General features: G+C 47.9%; 1 protein-coding gene across 1 annotated transcript in view; it reads right to left on the bottom strand.

Annotated features, from left to right (window-relative positions):
• The window catches only part of RNF43 (ring finger protein 43), a gene marked incomplete at both ends in the record, with an annotated part of 62517 nt that overhangs the window by 5689 nt on the left and 37169 nt on the right, over positions 1-19659 (bottom strand). The window contains 4 exons of the mRNA XM_084237046.1: positions 1948-2052; positions 2685-2816; positions 2930-3004; positions 9574-9696. Of these exons, the coding sequence (XP_084093172.1) occupies positions 1948-2052; positions 2685-2816; positions 2930-3004; positions 9574-9696 (435 nt within the window). The remainder of the gene's footprint in view (positions 1-1947; positions 2053-2684; positions 2817-2929; positions 3005-9573; positions 9697-19659) is intronic.

The raw sequence follows: 19659 nt of genomic DNA, 5'->3' as shown, positions 1-19659 counted from the left end.
GTGGGACTCAGACGGGGGCAAGGGCTCCTCATCCTGAGACCCCAGCCATGGTCACCCATGAGATCACATGGCCAATGAATGACTCCTGGGAGTGAGTCCCTTCTGAAAACAGACGCAGCTCTGCCAAGCAGGGCAACCACCCTACCCCCTCACACTACTAAGCTTTTCTCCCTTGAGAATTTTTCTCCTATGCGAGAAAATTTTTTTATCCAACTGCCTGCTTGATCTCAACCTGGATATCTAATGGGCATATCAAATTTAAAGTGCCCCAGACTGAACTTCCAGTCCCAGGAGTCACTCCCAATCATATATCATCCCCCAACCTCCCCATCTTAACATATGGCAATTCCATTCTTGTATTCACTTGATCCAAAAATCTTGGTGCCATTAAGGACTCTTTTGCCTCTTCTCTTTCACACTCCATGATCGATCTATTAGTAAACTTTTGGCTTTGTCTTCAAAATATACCAAGAATCTAACTCACCACTTTCACTGCTAGCTTCCTAATCCAAGCTTCCGCTATTGTCACATGGATTGCCCATAGAAGCCTCTGGATTGGCTTCTCTGTTTCTGCCTTGTCTCCCTGTCATCTGGTCTCCCACAATGGAGAGAGCAATCATGTTGAAACTTAAGTCAGTTCATGGTACTTCTTCCTGAAACCCTCCAATGGCTGCCAGAGTAAAAATTTTAGTCCTGACAATGGCCAAAATAGACCACTGCACTGGGCCCACATGGACTCTCTGTTCTCACCCTCTGCTCTGTCCCCTGGTTCACCCTATCCCAGCCACCTGGCCTACTAGCTGTAAGCCAGTACAAGATGGGCCAGAGTTTAGCCAGTAGCTGTAAGCTGTAAGCCAGGCACACTTCTGCCTCAAGTCTCTGTACTTAGCGTTCTCTTCATCTCAATCACTTTCTACCCAGACATCTGCACAGATCACCCCCTTATCCACTAGGGGGTCTTCCCTGTAATGTCATCTTCTCATGAGGAGCAGAACAGGCAGACTGACTGAAATACACTGCTGAGGGGAACAGTGGGCAAGGCAGGAGAGGTCTGCTGTGCCATGTGGGTTAGCTCCCAGGCCTAGAAGTTGCTGCTGATAGCTTCATAGTGCTGAGACATCCCCTTGTGCCACCAGGGAGACCCCTGTGGCTTTGCTTTTAAAATGAAGCCCTGTCCCTTTTGCATTCCTGCTCCCCCTTTCTGTTTTATTATTTTCCCAAGCACATACCACCATCTAAAACACTACATTTTTTTTTTTTTTTTGTAGTCATCTAGGTTTTATTTATTTATTTATTTTTTTGGTAGTTTTTTTTTTTTATAGTAAATTTTATTTTTATATTCCCTATACAATTGCAACCCCCCCATTCTGACCCCAATCCCTCCCCTCCCGCCCCCCCACCCCCCAAAAAGTGTCTCTGGTTCATAGTTTTTTGTTGATTGTGATTTTCACTTTCTTATAGTTATTCATTTTCCTGGTCCCTTCTTTAAGTTTTCTAGATTCCTGCTATGAGTGAGACCATCCGGTATTTTTCTTTTTCTTTTGGCTTATTTCACTGAGCATGATCCCTTCCAGTGTCATCCATGTTGCTGCAAATTGCATGTAAAACACTACATTTTTTACTTATTTTGTTTATTATCTTTTTTTCCTAGAATAAAAACTCCTTGAGGCGGGGGGGCCTGTTGTCTTTTTTGTCCACTATGTTATCCCTGCTGGGACTGTGCCTCATGCATATTAGGAGCTGGTTCTATTTGTTGAGTGAGCAACCAAGCAAACCTATGGAGAGAGATTGTTGGAAATAAACAAAGTCAGATGCTGGGCATTTAGGTGTAAACTGTTAAGTGGGCATAAAGGTGTGCCTTCTTTCCTCATTTTTCCCTTGCTGCTCCCCATCCTCACACACACACATACACACACCCACCTCCACCAGGGAGCCCACCCTGCTCACCGGCCTGTTATGGCGGGGGCGGCACCGTATGCGCAGCACTGAAGTCAAGATGACCACAAAGATGGTGCCCACCACCGTCAGGAGGATCCACACATCGTAGTCTGGCTGAGGGAGTGAGCAGAGGTGGAAAGGGTCATATGTCTGGAAAGAGCTGGGCCAATTTGGGAGGAAACACAGGAGCCCAGCACAGCTAGAGGCCCCTCGGGCCTTCCAGTGGAAGGGTTAAAGCAGGGAAGAAACTGCAAGTGGGGTAAGGTGGTTCTTCTCTGTCTGAGGCACTCATAGGAGGGGGTTCTCCAGATGTCAGCTGGGAGAGGAACTATCTAAAAAATATCTAAAAACTATCTAAAACCCCACATACTTAGGAACAAGGGGAAAGGAGGCACTCAGCAAGGTGGGGACTGCTGAGTGAACAGCTGAGTAAGTTTCCTAGTAGGAAAGAAAGACCAGCTAGGTGCTCAGGGGTCACGATTTCTTTCTGGCTCTGCTAGTCTATGCTGAAAACATGGAGCTGAAAACAACTTTAGAACTCAGTTGGCTAATCAGTTCATTCTGTAGATGAGACCCAGAGAGAGAAAGAAACTTGCTCAGAGGCACATGGCTGGTGGAAAAAGGTGGACTAGAGGGTTTCTAAGGTCTTTTAGCTACAGGAGTCTAAGGGACTGGATGTGAGTGGCCACAGGGCAAAGTGGGGGTGAGAGTAGCTGGGGCAGGGGCTGAAGCTCTGGCATGCTTACCCAGGCCGGGGGTTCCTTCAGCTCAATCCTCACATGGGCCTTTCGGTTCTTGTACACAAACTCCATCAGCTTCTCAGCATCATGACCCCAGATCAATACCACTGGCCAAGTCAGCCCCAGGGGCTGCTGCAGCTGCAGGAGGAAAAGTGCCCAGAAGGGCTGCTGTGTCCTGACTTCTCCTGCCCCTGGTAACTTAATCTTCTTCCGTCCAGCCCCCTCCTCAAACACCTGATGTCCCTGGGTACCTGCTCAGCAGCCGCTCGGTCCTCGGTGATGTCAAAGAGGACGGCGCTGGCTCCTCGCTCACCTGCCATTCGGGCCTGCAGAGACACAAAGCAGAGACTGGCTGGGATCAGAGGACATAGCCTCTGTCCTCATGCCCCACACATCCATCCTTTCCTAGGATCCTACACACACTGCACCTCTGCACACTCACATGCAAGAGGTTGGTGGAACTAGGTTCCCTTGCCTGTCTTAAGCTGGGCTCCACTGCCTTCAAAGGACTACATTCAGGCCTTCCTTTTGTAATGGAACAAACTTCTTTAAAAAGGATTTACTAAGCTGGGCCTCCCCAGTGGCAGTGGCTGCGGGTTGAGCGCTGGGTTGTGAAGCTGCCCGCAGCCTCTGCAGCGCCCGGTTTGATCCCTGGCTGCTCCCGGCCACTGGAGGAGGGTCCCACATGGCGCGCAGACCTCTCCTGCCGCCCACTGCTCCCCTCAGCAGTGTACTTCGGTCCTTCTGCCTGCTCTGCTCCCTGCTCTGGCTCTGGTGAATTCTCTCACCCTCCCGCACTTCTGACTGTACCCAGTGCTTGCATAAATAAATAAATAAATATTAAAAAAAAAAAGGGATTTACTAGGCTGATGGGTGATAGACGAGGCTCTGGGGTAAGGACAAACAAGACATAGCCCCTTCCCCTTCACGGCCCCTTCACATTACACCAGTCTGCCTTCACTAGGAAATGAGACAACAGAGAGTTGGGAGTGACCAGTTTCCATGGGGGTGGGGATGGGGGGCGTGTAGCAGAGAGTTGGAGAGATCCTTTAGAATAGAGTTGGGCCTTCCAGGATCCATGCTGCCTGACAAGAGGAGGCTGCGGGGCATCCCTCCAGCTCAGGCAAAGTTCCAAGAGCTAGGGACACTGCTCCCACCCAAAGTCTCCATGGCAGAGCCCCAAGCTCAGCCCATCGTGTGGCTCTCTCTCCCTGCCAAATTCTAGTTTGCCAACTCTCTCTGGCTTCAATTCAAGGACTTAATGGAGTCCCTGCCCAGGGCTTTATCCCCTCATTCCCTCCCTGAGGGTGGCACTAGAGGCGCTAGGTGGGGAGGCCCCATGGGCTATTCCCACAAGGACATAACTGCACGCGCTTGGGGAAGCAGAGTCTAGCCAAGCAGGCAGAGCTAGAGCTAGAAAGAGACAAGCAGGCATCTAGGGGTTCTGGGGGGGGGAGGGCGGGGTAAAAGAAGATAACAAGTGAGGGTGGGGTACAGGCACAAGGGTAAAGACCAACAGACTTCCTGGCTTTACAGTCAGGTCTCCCTGCCCAGCAGGCTCTGCAGACTTCCTCTCTCCAGCAGGCCCATCTTGTAATGGCACCAGGCTGGAATCTCATGCCCCTGCTGGCCTGCTGAATCTTTGGGGTCTTCCTGCAGGCATCGAAGGAGTTAATCCTCTGCAAGCAGTGGTGGCAGGAAGAGAAGCCAATGCTGGGGCTTACTCACACTCTTACTGCTTTGATCTCTGCTTCCCTTCCCTGGGAGAGCCTGTCAGGGCAGGTCTCCTGCCAGGCAGGCCTGGGAGCAGCAGCCCCCTGCTCCCCACTCCCTGCTCTACACTCCCAGGTGGCAGCAAGGGCCAGGGGGCCCCTCAGACCCAGAAGCCTGCAGGCAGAGGAGCTGGTGAGGGTGGTGGAGACACTAAAGTGGGGCCCCATTTTGGTTAGGAGGATAACTTTCCCTCCCTCCCTCCCTTCCTCCCTCCCTCCTTCCCGCTTCCTCCCTCCCCAGGAGCTGGGCCAGGCCCTCTAGCAGCACCCAGGCCTAGCCCTGGCCCAGGCTCACCAGGATAATTGACTAGAAATGCAATGGACTCAGAATGGAATTGTTGAAGAAACTGAGGGGTCACAGACTTCATCATCGCCTCCTTCCCATTTATGTCCAGGAAGTCCACCCCACCTGAGGTGACCTCAGGCAAAAAGAAGTTCTTCAATCTTCAGAGTCTTCTAAACCAGGGTATGGGTGCAGCTTAAGGGGAAAAGGAGGAGTCTCTCTGCTAATCTCATAGTCCAGGGACTTGGGGGAGGGGGAGGAGGGGAGGTCACCCCAGTGGTCACAGAATTGAGACTCCTGCATTCTCTGTGCTGCCAGCTGCCAGGGCCTCGTGTTTCCCATTCCCGGAATGAGACCCTGGACCCAGCCCACCCCGAAAAGCATGAGGGAAGGGCACAGACTTCCTTCTCTGGAGATTTTCTTACATCCCCACCCTTCTCTCTTTGAAGGATTGGGGTAGGAACAGTGGAAAGTAATTACCATGACATTCAAACACCCCAGCCCATTACAGCCCATAATTACAAAGTTGTAAAAGTGATCAAAAAGAGTCCAGAGAGTTGGCCAACAGGGAAACAAACAGGACTTTCAGGCAGTGGGTGCCTGTGTCCAGAGTTCTAGGAATCAAAAAAACAAGATTTGGGGCCAGATGGCAGCCCATTCTGGGGCTATCCATGCCTCCCTCCAGCTCACTTGTACTCAAGAAAGTTGGCGGGATGGAGAAAAAGGAGGACTTTGGTGGGGACTGAAATCTGGAAGGCAGAGAGAGTCTGAACAGGAAGACTGGACTTTAGAAAGACATCCAGAGACCTCCTTGGCAGCTGCAAAGAGTCAGCCAGTCCCTTAGGGGCAGCAAACAATACTTCCCACAGCCTTTAACAACGGGAATTGTTACAGAGAAAGCAGAGAGAGTGAGCTGAAGTGCGGCCTCTGCCTCTCTGGACTGTCCCTGGGCTCATGGTCAGCTGCTGCACTTCTTTGGGCCTTACACGTTTCCCTCCAGGTAACAGTGACATTCTCTGTCTATCTTCCTCTTATCAAAGATTGACACCTACTGTGCCCAATGCACCAAGCCAGGGAAGACCAGGTCCCCCACATCAGCTTACCAGCTAGTTGTTGAGACAAGGCATAGATAGACAGACAGAGAGAGAGAGAGAGAGAGAGAGAGAGAGAGAGAGAGAGAGAGAGAGAATTATAACGCTGATAACAACATTCCAGAGTACAAATGAATGCAGTAGAGCAGAGGTTTCCAAGCCTTTTCTCATTGCAGAAAATCCTTCCTTCCGCCCCCTCCACAAGCACATGCACGCTCACACACACACTCACGCAAAATCGGACACAAATCTTCAATATACAAAACAGATCAAAGTGAGTTGAGGTTGAGGGTGAGATTGGGGGTCAGCACTGTCAGATTCCTCTACTTCCCAAAACACCTCCATGAAACAAGGTGTAGAAAGCATGGAAGAGCCGATGGCCGCATGCCAGGGAGAAAGGGGGTTTCTGAGCCTTGCAGGTTAGCTGGAATGAGCCAGTCTAGAAAAATTCAATAGAAGAGGTGGGAGTCATCAGGGCTTGAAAGCAAGGGTAGAAGGAAGTAGAAGGGATGTAACCTTTGTTAAGATCCACTCTGCCCAGATTTGTGCCCTGAGACTACCACTAACTCTTAGCTGTGAGACTTTAGTAAGTCACTTAACTGCTCTGTGCCTTAGTTTTCCTTCCTATAAATTGGAGATAATAAGACAACTTACTTCATTGGGTTGTTTTGAGGACTATATAAGTTAATCTATGTATAAAGTCTTAGAATAAATAGTGCCTGGAACAGAGTGAGTGTCCCTTAAATATTAGTTAATCAGCTATTCCTCTGGTACATTCCTTGCATACATGATTTCATTTATTTCTCACAACCACTCTATAAGACAGTTATCAGTTTCACTTTTGAGTGGAGAAAACCAAGGCTGAGAGAGACTGAGTAACTTGCCCAGACCACACAGCTGATATCCATGGAGCAGGATTTCCACTCTGTACTTCAGCCTTTGGATACCTGGTTACCAGGGAATGGTCTCTATGGTAAGAGAGGCACAGCTTGTACCCATCTGCTTGCCTCCGGAGCCAATTCCTTCCACCAGGGATAAAGTCATGCACAGGTCCAGGCATGAGGTGATGAGAACCTACACAGACCAGGATGGCTGGAGAGTCGCTAATAAACAGAAGCCAACTTGGGGGACCAAGCAGAGGACTAGTGGTAGTGGCGGTGATAAGAATGGAAGAATGCATAACCATGGGGATGGTTTCAGAAATCAAGAAGGATTAACAGTGAAAGAAGAGCCCAACCTTGTTAACTATAAAAGCATGGGATGAAGGTGCCAGTGATGACAATGGTGATTGTTCTGATTGTTTACTGAGTGATTACTATGTACTTGGCATGGGGCTGCACTTCCAGCTGTACTGTCCCATTAAATCCTCATTATCTTATGGTTTATGTCCCATTACTAGTCCCCTTTTACAGATGAGGAACGGAGACCCAGAGATGTGAGTTAAAATGTTCAGGTCCTCTGAGGATCAGCAGCAGAACAGGTTGAGAGCGGGGCTCTCTGGCTCTGTTGATGTGAAGGCACCACCAGCACTGACAGAGATGACCAAGCAGGCCAGTTGGTGTCAGCAGTTCTCAAAGGTTCCTCACCAAAGACCCTTCTGCTCCCTGTGCCTCCCATGAGCCATATTAAAAAAAAAAAAAATGCTGTATTAAACTAATTTTGATACATACATACAATTTATCTTCCAGTGACATAACTTGTAATTACACACTAAACTGAGGGAATTCCAACCAAAAGCAAAATGAGCATTTTAATTAAATTTGTGGGACTCTGAGATATTGGAAATAACTCAAAGACCCACATGTCTACATTCACCGACCTCATTTGAAACAAAAGATCCCCTAATTCAGTGAGGTCAAACGCTGATGTGGGGCTGGCCAACTGGAGAACGTGGCCAGAGTAGTTTCCATAGCATGAGGGGGGAGAAGTAGGGCAGTAAATATGGGTGGGTGTTGGGAGCACATGCAGTGACCACGGAGGCTGGGAAAGAAAAGAGGTCACAGGTGCTTCTGTGAAACCCCTAACGGCCCTTTAGGTTTTATTTGTTTTAGCTCAGGCACTTTCTGGCATTTGACACACTTTATCTTCACCTCACAAGGATCACTGGGGCGGGACATAAAAGTACTATTTTATGGTAGTGGAAACAAAGGCCCAGCAAGATTAAGTACCTCAAAGAGTACTGCCCACATGCCCTTTGCTTCCCAGTGTCTGTATACATGTCTTACTTCTCCTACAGGATTCAGTCCCCCAGAGGGTGAGAAGAAACACCTCCCTTAGGTTGTCAGGTGCTCACACCTGCATGGATCCATGCACTGCTTTAGAAGAACAGCCAAGTTTTCCCTAGCCCTTCATCCCTGTGTCTGTCTCTGTCACACATACTCACACACACATTCTCCGCTCACACTCACACAGTACCTAACTTCGAGCACACATTTACCAAATCGAAACATGAATGACACTTGTCCATATTTTGTAAAACAAGGGAAGTATCCAGAGACAGGGGCGCTTCAGCCTAACAAAATCTCTTGCAATGAGTTTCGCACTTTCAGCTCTTCAGGTATGGCCTGACTCCCACTTTCCTCCTCCATGAGACCCCTCTTCTGCATCAGCAGAGGTCCAGGTGGGGGGAATGTCTTCCCTACCTGTGAGCACCACATTCAGAATCTTGTCCACATCCCTGCCTGCTGTGGGCTCAGGTAAGAACCCACGGTGCTTCCTTCAGGCTTGTGGCTCCACTTCCTCAGCCCTCAGAAGGATCAGGAAATCCTCTAGGGGTCTGGGCCTGAGTAGAATGACCAGGCACACAGGGTGGAACTGTCATGCCCCCCTTCCATCAACCAGGGAACAGGGCCCCCTCCCCCAAGTCACAGTCTGTGCCACACACATGTAACATCACTCTTATCCATGAAAATCTTTTCACAGAAGAGTGGTTTTCCTTTCCAGAATGGGGAGGAAAAAGCAGAGAGATGAAATGCTCAGGTTTGAGAACTGGTTCAAATCTGAGCTCTACCACTTCCAAGTTTGCACCACCCTGGCAAGTTACTTCAGCTTTCTGATCCTCACTTGCTTCACATGTCAATTAGAGAATAATAATGTCTAGCTTTCCTAATTGTTGTGAAAAGTAAATGAGATAATAGATGTAATCTGTCTCATATCCCACCTGGCATGTGGTGAGCGCACAGAAAGCGGCAACTAATATGAAAGCTGCAACTAATATGAAAGCAGAGTCACAAATGCAAATATTTATGGAGCCTGCAAGGTAGTGGGCTAGTGGGGAATATGGCAAACTAGGGATCACATGGCTGGGGAAAGGGAGTGGCAGCAGCCAGCTCTAGACAGGGGTGCCCAATGTGAGTGTGGGGTCACAGGTTTGCTATCTTGGAAGAAGACTGTGAATTTGTAAGGGGTAGGGGCAATGGCTTCTGTTTCCACTATTCTTGCAAGGTGCTCAGTAAGTATTTCTGACTCTCTCGTTGCTCTGATACTGGACAGGGATGGGGGGTGATTAGGAATTTCCAGGTGAGGAGAAGGGGATGGGGGGGGGTGCATGCCCTAGATGACAGTCAAAGGTCTTCCTGGCAGATGGTTTATGGTAAAGGACAGAGACCTGAATTTCCAACCCTCTGAGGCCAGTCATGGGGTTAGAAAAACCTGGGGAATTAGACACATCACTCTCAGGACAAAAGGGGAGAACAAGCACTGGGGCCTCTTACAGCCCTGAGATGGGCCAAGTTCAAACATGATTCTACCTTGTTGGCCAGTGACAGGCAGGGCCGGGGGGCCCGTTGGGGACTCTCCAGCTTGACAATGCTGATGAATCCAGGCTCCAGATGGTCGTCATCACTGGCGTTGCACAGGTACAGAGGGTGGGACTGCAGAGAGAGAGAGAGAGAGAGACTGGGTTAGGGAGGCTCGAAGGGAGCAGGAGAGAGTTGTGAGCACCAAGTACTTCTGGGTTCTAGGCCCTTATCAGGCAGAGAGAGCAGGCCTTCTTAATGGACTGCTTCACAGTAAGTTAGTAACTACTAGTTGTCATTTCAGGGGTGCCAGTAAGGGTAAAGGATAAATGGAGATGGGACAGAGTGAGCAAGGGGTGTTCAAAAGGAAGAGCTTGCTGCAAAGCAATTCCAATGACCCTCAAGTTCTGGTTTTCCAAATTGGCCAGAACAGAGGGCTTGTCCTAGCCCTAGCCTCTCTTACCTGCTGATTCTTCCAGCTTCTCCAAAACCCCGGCCAAGAGAATATCCACGTGTTCCTTTGTCAGTGTCCTCAGAATCTTCCCTTCCCTCCTTGCTCCCCAAGTGGGTGCTGCCTCCTCAAGATTCCCTACCACCACCCCTGCCCAGTAGCTACTGCCCTGTAGATTCCCAACCACCGTGGGGCCTGGATCTTCTCACTCGACACTGCTTGCTCCTCTCAGTAACCCCCTTTGCCCCTGCTCTATGCCTACCCTAAAGTTAAGCAGGGTACTAACAGGGAGAAGAGACTTTTTTGATAGAAGGCTTGGCTAAGAGTAAAGCCTGGAACAGCATAATTCCAAAGGGGGACATCCCAGGTAATACCCTGTCCCCAGGAATGATGCCCAGGAGATGGAGCCAGCTCAGCCCCTCTGCTCGAGAGTAAGGGAGGTCAAGTCCAAGACAACATAGCCTGGCTGGTGCTAAGCAGTGACTACCCAATGCATGCTAACAGAAACTGGATGAAAATGCCCTTTTCTAGTCTCTCTTCTCATTCAGTCTGATTCCAACACCCATTTGAATCAAAATTTTCCAGAGTGCTGTGAATACAAAGTATTTGGCTCTGGATAATCCTGGGGGCCAGGGACTCCCACATGGTGGAAAGAATCAAGAGAGAGGAGCTGCCCACGCCTCCTTTTCCACTGCTGTTGAAATCTAAAGGACTTCTAGAAAGAAGATAATGTCAATGATAAAAGTATAGCCACTATTTAAAAGCACCTTAAAGTCATTTCTGTCACTGTAGTACTGCAGTCCCTTGAACAAATATAACCACCTTGTTTTGAATTATATCCTTGTGAAGAAAAATCTTTGGGCAGAGGTGTTGAGGGGAAGGAATTCCATTCTTACCCCCAGAATAGCCAAGGGCTATTAGTCTGGGGGTGATCAAGGTTTAGTGTGGGAGAAAGTTTATGCAACCCTCTCCACCCCTAGAAAAGTTTGGCACATAAGATCAGGGGTTGTTCTCACTTGCCTCAACAAGCTCCACTGGTCTATGTTTGTCCATCTGTCCAACCATGTGTCCACTCATGCCCACATTCTACCCACACTGAATTGCCCCCCTCAGTGCTAAGCTCTCAGGAGCCAACAATGAGTAAGACAGGCCTCTTGCCTTAAAGATGTTAGAGGATAACAGTGTGAACCCACGGCACTGTGCTGTTACTGTGCAGTTTTGTTCAAAGGCCTGTGGGAGGACGCAAGGAGGGGTGCCTAACAATCCCCCGTGGGAGGGCTGAGATACTTTCACAACAGGTGACTTCAGCGCTCTCTTGGGAGTGGGTATGTGTTCACTCAATGGGCCAACAAAAAGGGGTACTGCATTCCTTGAAGAGGAAGCAGCCTGTGCCAAGGCTGGTGGGACTGTGCAGTTAGGCCTGGCATGAAGGGAAGGCAGGGACAGTCAGCAAGAGCCAGACCAGGGAGCAGGGCCCACAGGTTTGCATCTGAGAAGGGTCCACCTGGTGAGTACAGAGGACAGTTGGGTGTGGTGAAGAGTCAGCTGCCAGCTGCTCTAACCAAATGAAAGATACAAGACCTTCCTTCAAGAAGAACAAATCGAAGCCACGGAAGTCTACTGCTTCACTGGCTCCCTCCCCACCCAAAGTCCAGCTTTCTCATGATGACACCAGGATGCCTCTCGCTGACCAGAGGGTCAGTTGGGAGGGAGGAAAATCACTTTGGAGAAGAGTGGTCTTTAGAGAAGGTTTGCAAATATTTAACTACCAATCTGCTCCAGGCCTTCACAGGGGGACCAGTCTGGTATAGCGTGGTGCTGTATTGGAGGGTGCCTTGACAGATGGAGGGGAAACACTTGTCAGAGTCACCAGACCTCTCTGGCCCTCCCTGTGGAAGAGGGAAGGGGAGGAAATGAACCATTAGGGAACACCTCCAGAGAACCAAGGCCCTTAGATGCTATCTCACTAAGAGATAGGTATGATCATTCCCATTTAAAGAGGAAGAAGCTTGAGGCTCCAGGCCACACAAGATTAGAACTCAGCTCTATCTGACTCCATCCTCTGGAGTCATGTAACTCCAAATGAACCCACAGACAGTCTTCCATTGTCCACACTAATAATCGATGATGATGATGGTGCTAGTTTACATTTCTTGAGTAAATACCGTGGACCAGTGATTATTTTTTAAACTAAGGTAACACTGGTTTACAACACTGTATGATTCAGAAATATAGGATCCTACTTCTTCAGGGGTATGTTACCATATCACACCCACCACCAAGGTACCCACAGTCTTTTACTACGATCCGCTGACCCCCTCACCCCTTTCCTCACCTCCATTTTATTTTATCATTTTTTAAAAGATTTATTTTATTTATGCATCCAAGAACTGGGGTCTAAGCCAATGGTAAGGGGGTGGGAGTGAGAGTATTCACCAGAGACAGAGTGGGGAGCAAAACTGGCAGAAATACTGACTGAAATACACTGCTGAGGGGAGCAGGGGGCGAGGCAGGAGAGGTCTGCTGCAACATGTGGGTTAGCTCCCTGGCCGGGTATCAAACTAGTGCTAAAGTGGCTGCAGACAGCTTCACTGTGCTGAGACTTAACCCTTTGTGCCACCAGGGAGGTCCCTCACCTCCATTTTCAAGATGAGGAAACTGAGGCACTAACCATGCCCGTTCTTCTTCCTTTAGAAGAAATGGAAGGACGTAGGCCAAGATTTTCAAAAGTTGATAACGATTGCTGACTGACTTTGAAAATATTATGCCTTCCCTCAACTCATGATCAGGAAATTTGCCTTCCTAATAACACATTCCTAAAGTATAGTGACCCAGACACAGATCCCTGAAATAATGCTGGTGATGCCAGGATTCTGACCCACACCCTCTCTTTTCACTCTTGTTTTGAACTGTATCCTTGTGAAGAATTGTATCCGTGCTCCCCCAGATGACCCCAGCCTATCCTGCATGGCTTCGGTTTCCATGCAGAAGTCACTGATTACATCTGTGCAGCTCAGACCTCTCTTGAGTTCCACACCTATATATGTCCAGCAGGCAATGCCTGGCCATTTCTACCTGGAGAAACTTTAACAAGGCATCTCAAACATAGCATCTCCAAAATTTGAACTAATCATTTCATTCTCTCCAAACAACTCCTCCAGAGTTCCCTATTTTAGGGATTGGAACCACTATCCACCTACTATGCAAGTCAGATGTGGTCCTCCTACCTCCTCTCTCTCTTCACCCCACCACCACATCCAAGCAATCAGCAAATTCTAACAGTTCCATCTCCTAAACCTTTCTCGTTTGTCCTCTTTCCTCCATTCCCATGGTGGCTACTCCAATACAGGCCACCATAGTGACTACAATTTACTGAAATAACCTCTTAACTGGGGTCACCTTGCTCCATTCCATTCTCTACACTAAAGCCAACATGGTCTAAACTGCTAACTTGAGCATGTCACTCTTCCACTTTAAGCTCTCTGAAGGACCCTCACAGCTCCTGGGATAAAGTCTGGACTTTCAACATTAGCTTCAGACTGTGCCTGCTTTGGGCTTATGGCTTTATGCCTCGCTTCATGGCTTAACTACTGCCTTCCCATCCTTTCCCTCCACTGCAACCTGTGCTCAGAAATAACCTCTTTCACGTCCACACTTTTGGCACTTGCTACCCTATTGGGACAGGTCAGTGGACCCTCTGGGTCCCTACTTCCCCAGGTATTTAGCGGTCACTTACTTCCCTTTCGCCCCCAGGCTATGGTTGACCTCCCCTGCTCCTTCAGTGCCTGCCACAGAGTTGGAACTCAATATTTCTTGATTAAATATTGAAGGTCTACAACCAGATAACTGATAGTTAACTATAAAGATAACACACTGAACACCACAATCCTGATACTGGCGACTTTGAGAGAGGAGTTAGTGAGCAAGTGGGGAAGACAGGCTGGTGCTTTGCTGTGAATACTACAATCAAAGGCTAATATATGAAATAGGAAGTTGTTTTCGTGGTGGTGGAAGTAGAAGAGAGAATGAGAGCTACTGACATTTTGTCCTGTGTCTTTCCCTCTTCCCATTCCAAGGCAACTGCCACCTCTTATTTTCTTGCCTCCTGGGCATTTGCTGAAAGCAAATGTTGCTAAAGACCAACTCTGAGAAAATGTGAATGTCCTGAGGGCAGAAGAGTGTGGCTGGGGTGGGGTTGAGGAGAGGCAGAGTTCCAGGAATCCTGAAGGAGGGGTGACAGGCCAGGGATGTACCAGACTGGGGGAATCTGCAGCTTGTGTCCCCCAAGGGTGGACCCGAGGAGGCTGGGCCTTGGAGAAGCTGATGCGCTACCTGGACTTCAGTGGGGTCACCTGTACTTGCACAAGGGGCATATTTGTGGTGACCAGCCTGGACATATACCCCCTTAGGTATTTCAGTTTACCTAAAATCCCAGGACCTCTGAGCTGCTTTGTGAGAGGATATTCCTATGAAGACAAATTTCCACCCACCTCATGGGCTAGGACCTTGAAGTCAGATTTAATTTGATAAAAAGAAAATCAAGTACTATGATATTTCTTGTGCGGTCATATTTGGGATATGAAAACCATACTCAACCATACTTTTATATGGTTTGATTCTTTTATGACAAGAATTTTTCAAGTATTCTCAGATTAAAAAATGAAAACAAAACAGGCATTCCACCCCTATGCTTTTCACTGGCCACCAGGTAGTTAGTCTCCAGGCCTTATAGCTAGAGGCTCTCCTCACCTCCTCCTCCAGGGAATTTTCAGCTGGGAAGAGGGCCCCTGAGAAGAAAACAGATCCAGTTCCTCTGCCTCCTTGTGAAGCAAGGTCTCCTAATGACCATGTTGCAAACATGATTTCTACTTTAGGGCACCAGTCCTGAAACACCAGGAAAGGGTCAAGAGAAACGGGCTTGCTGGAACAGGGGAGAGTGTGCCGGGAGGGCTTTTGGGAACATGATGGAGGTGGGACTGATTATCTACATATTATGGAAAGGCCAGGAGATGGGGCGCTCCCATTGGAGGTGCTGCCATGAGGGGCAAATTAATAGGAGCTTGCTGTCAGGGCCCAGGCCACTCTGGCTAAGAAGTCAGCTTTGTTTGCACAGGTATGTGAACAAAAAGATGTGTGTTCTGTCCTTTGGGGGTGTGTGTGTGTGCTATATTTCATCTTCTTAAGTCTGTCCTCTATTCTCTGTCCTCCTCCTTAAACTTATTCTGATTTTTTCCCTCCCTTCCAAAACAGACCTAAGGTTCAAATTCTGACTCTATCACTGACCTGTGTGACTTTGGGCAAGTTATTAAGCCTTTCTGAGCCTCTTATTCCTCAGCTTCACAATGGGAACAAAAATGCCTCCTGATTATTAGGAGATTGTAGAGGTAAGTGCTTAGTATGGAGCCAACAGTAAGTGCTCATGAATTGGTAGTTATTTTTATTATTACATCTCCAATCACAGAATCCCTCATCATTCCTGGAAGGGACAAAGCCCTTTCAGACTGCTTCTCCCTTGGCCATCAACGGTGTCTCTGAATGCCAGCACTCCACAAGGCACAGTCTGGGACAGCTCATTATCCACGGTCACTTCCCTCCTGTGCTCAGCCCTCCAAACCCCACTGAACAAGCTCTTCCAGTTCTCAGCCCGCCTCCTTCCCATGAAGGAGGCCATGTGATCTCATTACCTCCTCACAAAGGGCATTCCAGGGCTCAAGTGAGCCCCGAACTTAATGCTGGTCTTACTTTTATCCGTGGCATCTCCTCCTCTTAGGGTGTGTGCTTTCGCAAGCAATTCTTTAATGTCTCCTGTTTCCCAGCCACCCTCCTCCCCCCATCTTTGCTGCAATAATCTCTCTTAGTTCTCTGATTCCACATACAGACCTTCACCCAGGCCTTGGACAGGTAACTTTACTGCCTACTACAATTTTGCCTTTGTAATCAGGAACATTGGCTGGACATCAAAGGCAGCTTCTCCCCATTTCCTCTTTCCAGATTTTATAATCATTCTCTCCTGTACAACCTCCATTACCTGAACTTAGAACTATCTGACTTTTATCTCAGGCAGCAGGACACACCAGCACCATAAAGTCAGCTCCTATAGCTGGGGGGTGGGGGTGGGGGCTGGGGGTGGGGGCTGAAGAATAGAATGGCCTGGAGTTGTGGCTTCCGGCTCCCAGCACCAGAACAGTGTCTGAGGCCCAGTTTCACCATCTTGTCCTTCATTTACAGAGGTCGATGTTTATATCTACAGGTTACTTCCTAGCAGTGACTGTCCAGGCTTGGGTTTGAAACATCTAGACATGCTCACCTTAGCCTGTCGCTATCTCTTTGGAAGGCTGTTTCCTAATGAGTTAAGTTGGGAGGCTGGAGAATTGTCAAGAGGATTTATTTATTTTTTTTAAATGTTTTTACAAGGAAAATGTATTTCTGCTTAATTGTGTAATTTTTTTTCTATTTTTTAAAATATATGAGATTTTTATTTTATTTTTAAAGATTTATTTATTTATACAAGCACTGGGGTACAGGCCAGAGGCACAGGAGGGTGAGAGAATTCACCAGAGACAGAGCAGAGAGCAGAACAGGCAGAAGGACTGAAGTACACTGCTGAGGGAAGCAGCAGGCGAGGCAGGAGAGGTCTGCCTCACCATGTTGGAATCTCCCTGGCCGGCCGGGAATCGAACCAGCACTGCAGAGGCTGCGGACAGCTTCAAAGCACTGTGCTCAACCCGCTGCGCCACCAGGGAGGCCCAATTGTGTAATTTTTTAAGATACAAAGAAAATAATGTTGGTGGAACTGGAGAAAGATAACCTTGTCACCTGATGGGAAGGACTAGCAGAGAGAGAATAGATGACAGTATTCTTACGTGATCCAGAAAATCATCCTGGGAGGGACAGGGGTGCTGGTGAACAAGAAGGCCGAAAAGGGCAGATCTGAAGTGATGTGCTAGCTGCCAGGAGGAAACAGTGTGATAAAGTCCGAGAGGAAAACAGAGCTCATCAAATGTCCACTCTGTGGTCCCTAGCACTTGATGAATAAAATTCATTGTGGATCCGGTTGCCATGCAGGTTGTAAAAGAGATGTGAATTGTTGACAGTTGAACCTGGCTCATACCTGTTAGGGACTTTTAAAACGTGCTTCTCAATCCTAGAGGAGGAATGTGAGGCTCAAGTTCCAGACTGTCCATGCTCACACAAGCATTAAGGGAGGCTGAGGTCTCCTTTTCAACCCCAGAGCCCTGCCTACTCTGCATGCTGCTCCAGGGGTACGCACTGGGAGGTACTCTGCAGGACAACAAATATTAGCTGAGCACTGCAATACATGAATGGAAGGCTTCAGAATCTCAATTTCTAGAATTTTTCAAATTTGAATAGTTCTTAGCAGCAAGACAGGACCAAGTTCTGTCTGTTCCTTTTCCTCTTGGCCTAGGTGCTTTCTGCCCAGCAGCCTCAGCTTTCTTTCTCTCCCTAGGAATTATCTCATCTCTTCTCCTAGCCACAACAAAGACAGCCAGATCCAGACATTGCTCAGGGATGCTTTCCCAGTGAATAGTCCATGTTTGTTTAGGATGAGAAAGGTGTGTCTTGAAATTAGAGGTCACAGAAGCTCAGACTCAAATAATGGTCATTCAACTAGACTACCATTTCGGTCACTGTCTCACCTCACATTAAAGACTCTGTTCTTCAATTTAAAAATTCCTCTACCTTAGTTTCAGAATGTGTCTGAGTGCCATGATGTAACTGAACCACTTTACTCTACACTGGCCCTATGGTGGGGTTTTTCTGACCCTATACTCTGCCTGGGATCATGGCGTGGGTGGATCCCTGGGTCATAAGCAGGAAGAAAGAAAGGAGAGTTAACTACTTGAGTTGCTTTGAAATAAATAAAAAATAAATTGGTATCAGAGAAGAAAGTAACTGGGCAGAGAAATGGAGAAAAATGTTAACCACCCAAGAGATAGCACTTTTGTCCATTATATTCCTATATAGAAACAGGTTTTGTCCTGACTTGACCCAGAATGACTTCTAGTTACAGGAGTACCAGAAGGCTACGCGTGAAAGTAGAAGCAAAGAGAAGAGGCCCATCAAATATCACTTTAGTTCTATCAGAGCTCTGTGGAAAGAAGGTCAGTCACCAAGCTTCTGAGGTTCACAAAGGTCAAGACCTTGGAAGACACCCGGTTATGTAGTTTGAACTCATTTTCTCCATCATGTGACAGCTCAAACTACCAAGAATCCTACTGAGAGGTCCTAAAAAGTCAGCTGAGTTCTTCTATTCAGTACGTGACCAATGTCTCAGGGAGATCCCACCACCTTCACTGCCTTCCATTCTGTACCCGGCACTACTTGAGGCCCTTTGTCTAGCTACATTTTGCTCAGAAAGGTCTTCTGCAGAAAGGCTGAGGTCTTGACACAGGTGGCCATATCACTAGGAGTAACATCTACTTACATTTCCAGGATAAGGATGTCAGGAGATTGGGGTGAGGAATCTTCCTGGGCATCTCCCTTGACTCTGACCATGATGAGGTAATAAATTAAACTTTCACAGATGTTCCAAGTGAACCTGGTGTGCTCTTTGCAAACAGCCCTGACACAGTCTGCTTTGTGATTTTGCTGTTTTTGTGCTAGCCACACTCATGTCAGAGATGGCAGGAGTTTAGAAACCTGCTAAAAGGAGATGGTGTATGTTTTAAAATGATTACTTAGGTGAAGATTTGTATATTGAAAAGTTCAAAGACTAAAAAGGGCCCTTGGAAAAAAAGACCAAAGAAATGGAACTTAAGGAAATCAGATTATTTAAATATGGCATAGACTCCTCAGGATTACCAGCAGAGCTACTCAAGCATTACTAAATTTGGTGATTTCAATGCAAAAGTGTAAAATGACTCAATTAATCTGGTTATTTAACACACATTCCATGTCTTCCAGGCTTAGACATCTGCCCAAGGTGTAGGGATTTCAAGCTGCCCTGAAAACTCTCATCTATACTTCTGTCTTCCACAACTGGTTTGCTCTGGAGCTTGGAAGCCCTTCCAGGGTCAGTACTGCATTCAAACAGGCCAGCTCAACTACATCTATGTCCTAGTTTTCATTGCCACATTGTGAGTGGGGAGGGAGTGAAGCTATAGAGTTTGCTTGGCTAATTCCAGTCCCCAGTTCCTGCACCAAATACTGACTTTACCTTACAAAGTGGAAAAAATATGTGTGTTTCCATAAAGAAACATCGAATATGGAGGGAGTGGCACTTAGAACTTAGAAATTATATCAGGAAGAGTACAAAATTATTCAAGCCACCAGTCAACTCAGATATCCAGAGTCTCTCCTCAGAAGCCATTGGGGGGCTGAGATCAGGCCAAGGAGGCTTCTGTTCAGAAGAGGCTTGTGTTGGAGCCAGCCCAGGGCTCCAGCCTGACTGCTGACAGCCCTTTGACCACAGCTCTGAGTCCCTGTCCATGGGGTGGCCCTGGGGAAGAGGCCTGCTTTGGGGGGACTGTTTAATGATTTGCCAGCAAAGAACAAGGCAAACAGACTCCTGGCAGCTGCCTGGATGCAACAGGAGAGTAGATTTTTATTCCCACCCACGGTGTAGCCTTCCAGGCAAGGGATGAAAGAAAAAATGAGAGATGGTGTTGCGAGAGCCTGGAAGGGAT

This window comes from Talpa europaea (assembly GCF_964194135.1).
Source record: "Talpa europaea genome assembly, chromosome: 7".
Classification (NCBI taxonomy): Eukaryota; Metazoa; Chordata; class Mammalia; order Eulipotyphla; family Talpidae; genus Talpa; species Talpa europaea.
The sequence above is the reverse complement of the archived record's forward strand: the minus strand, read 5'-3'. Positions and strand labels throughout refer to the sequence as shown.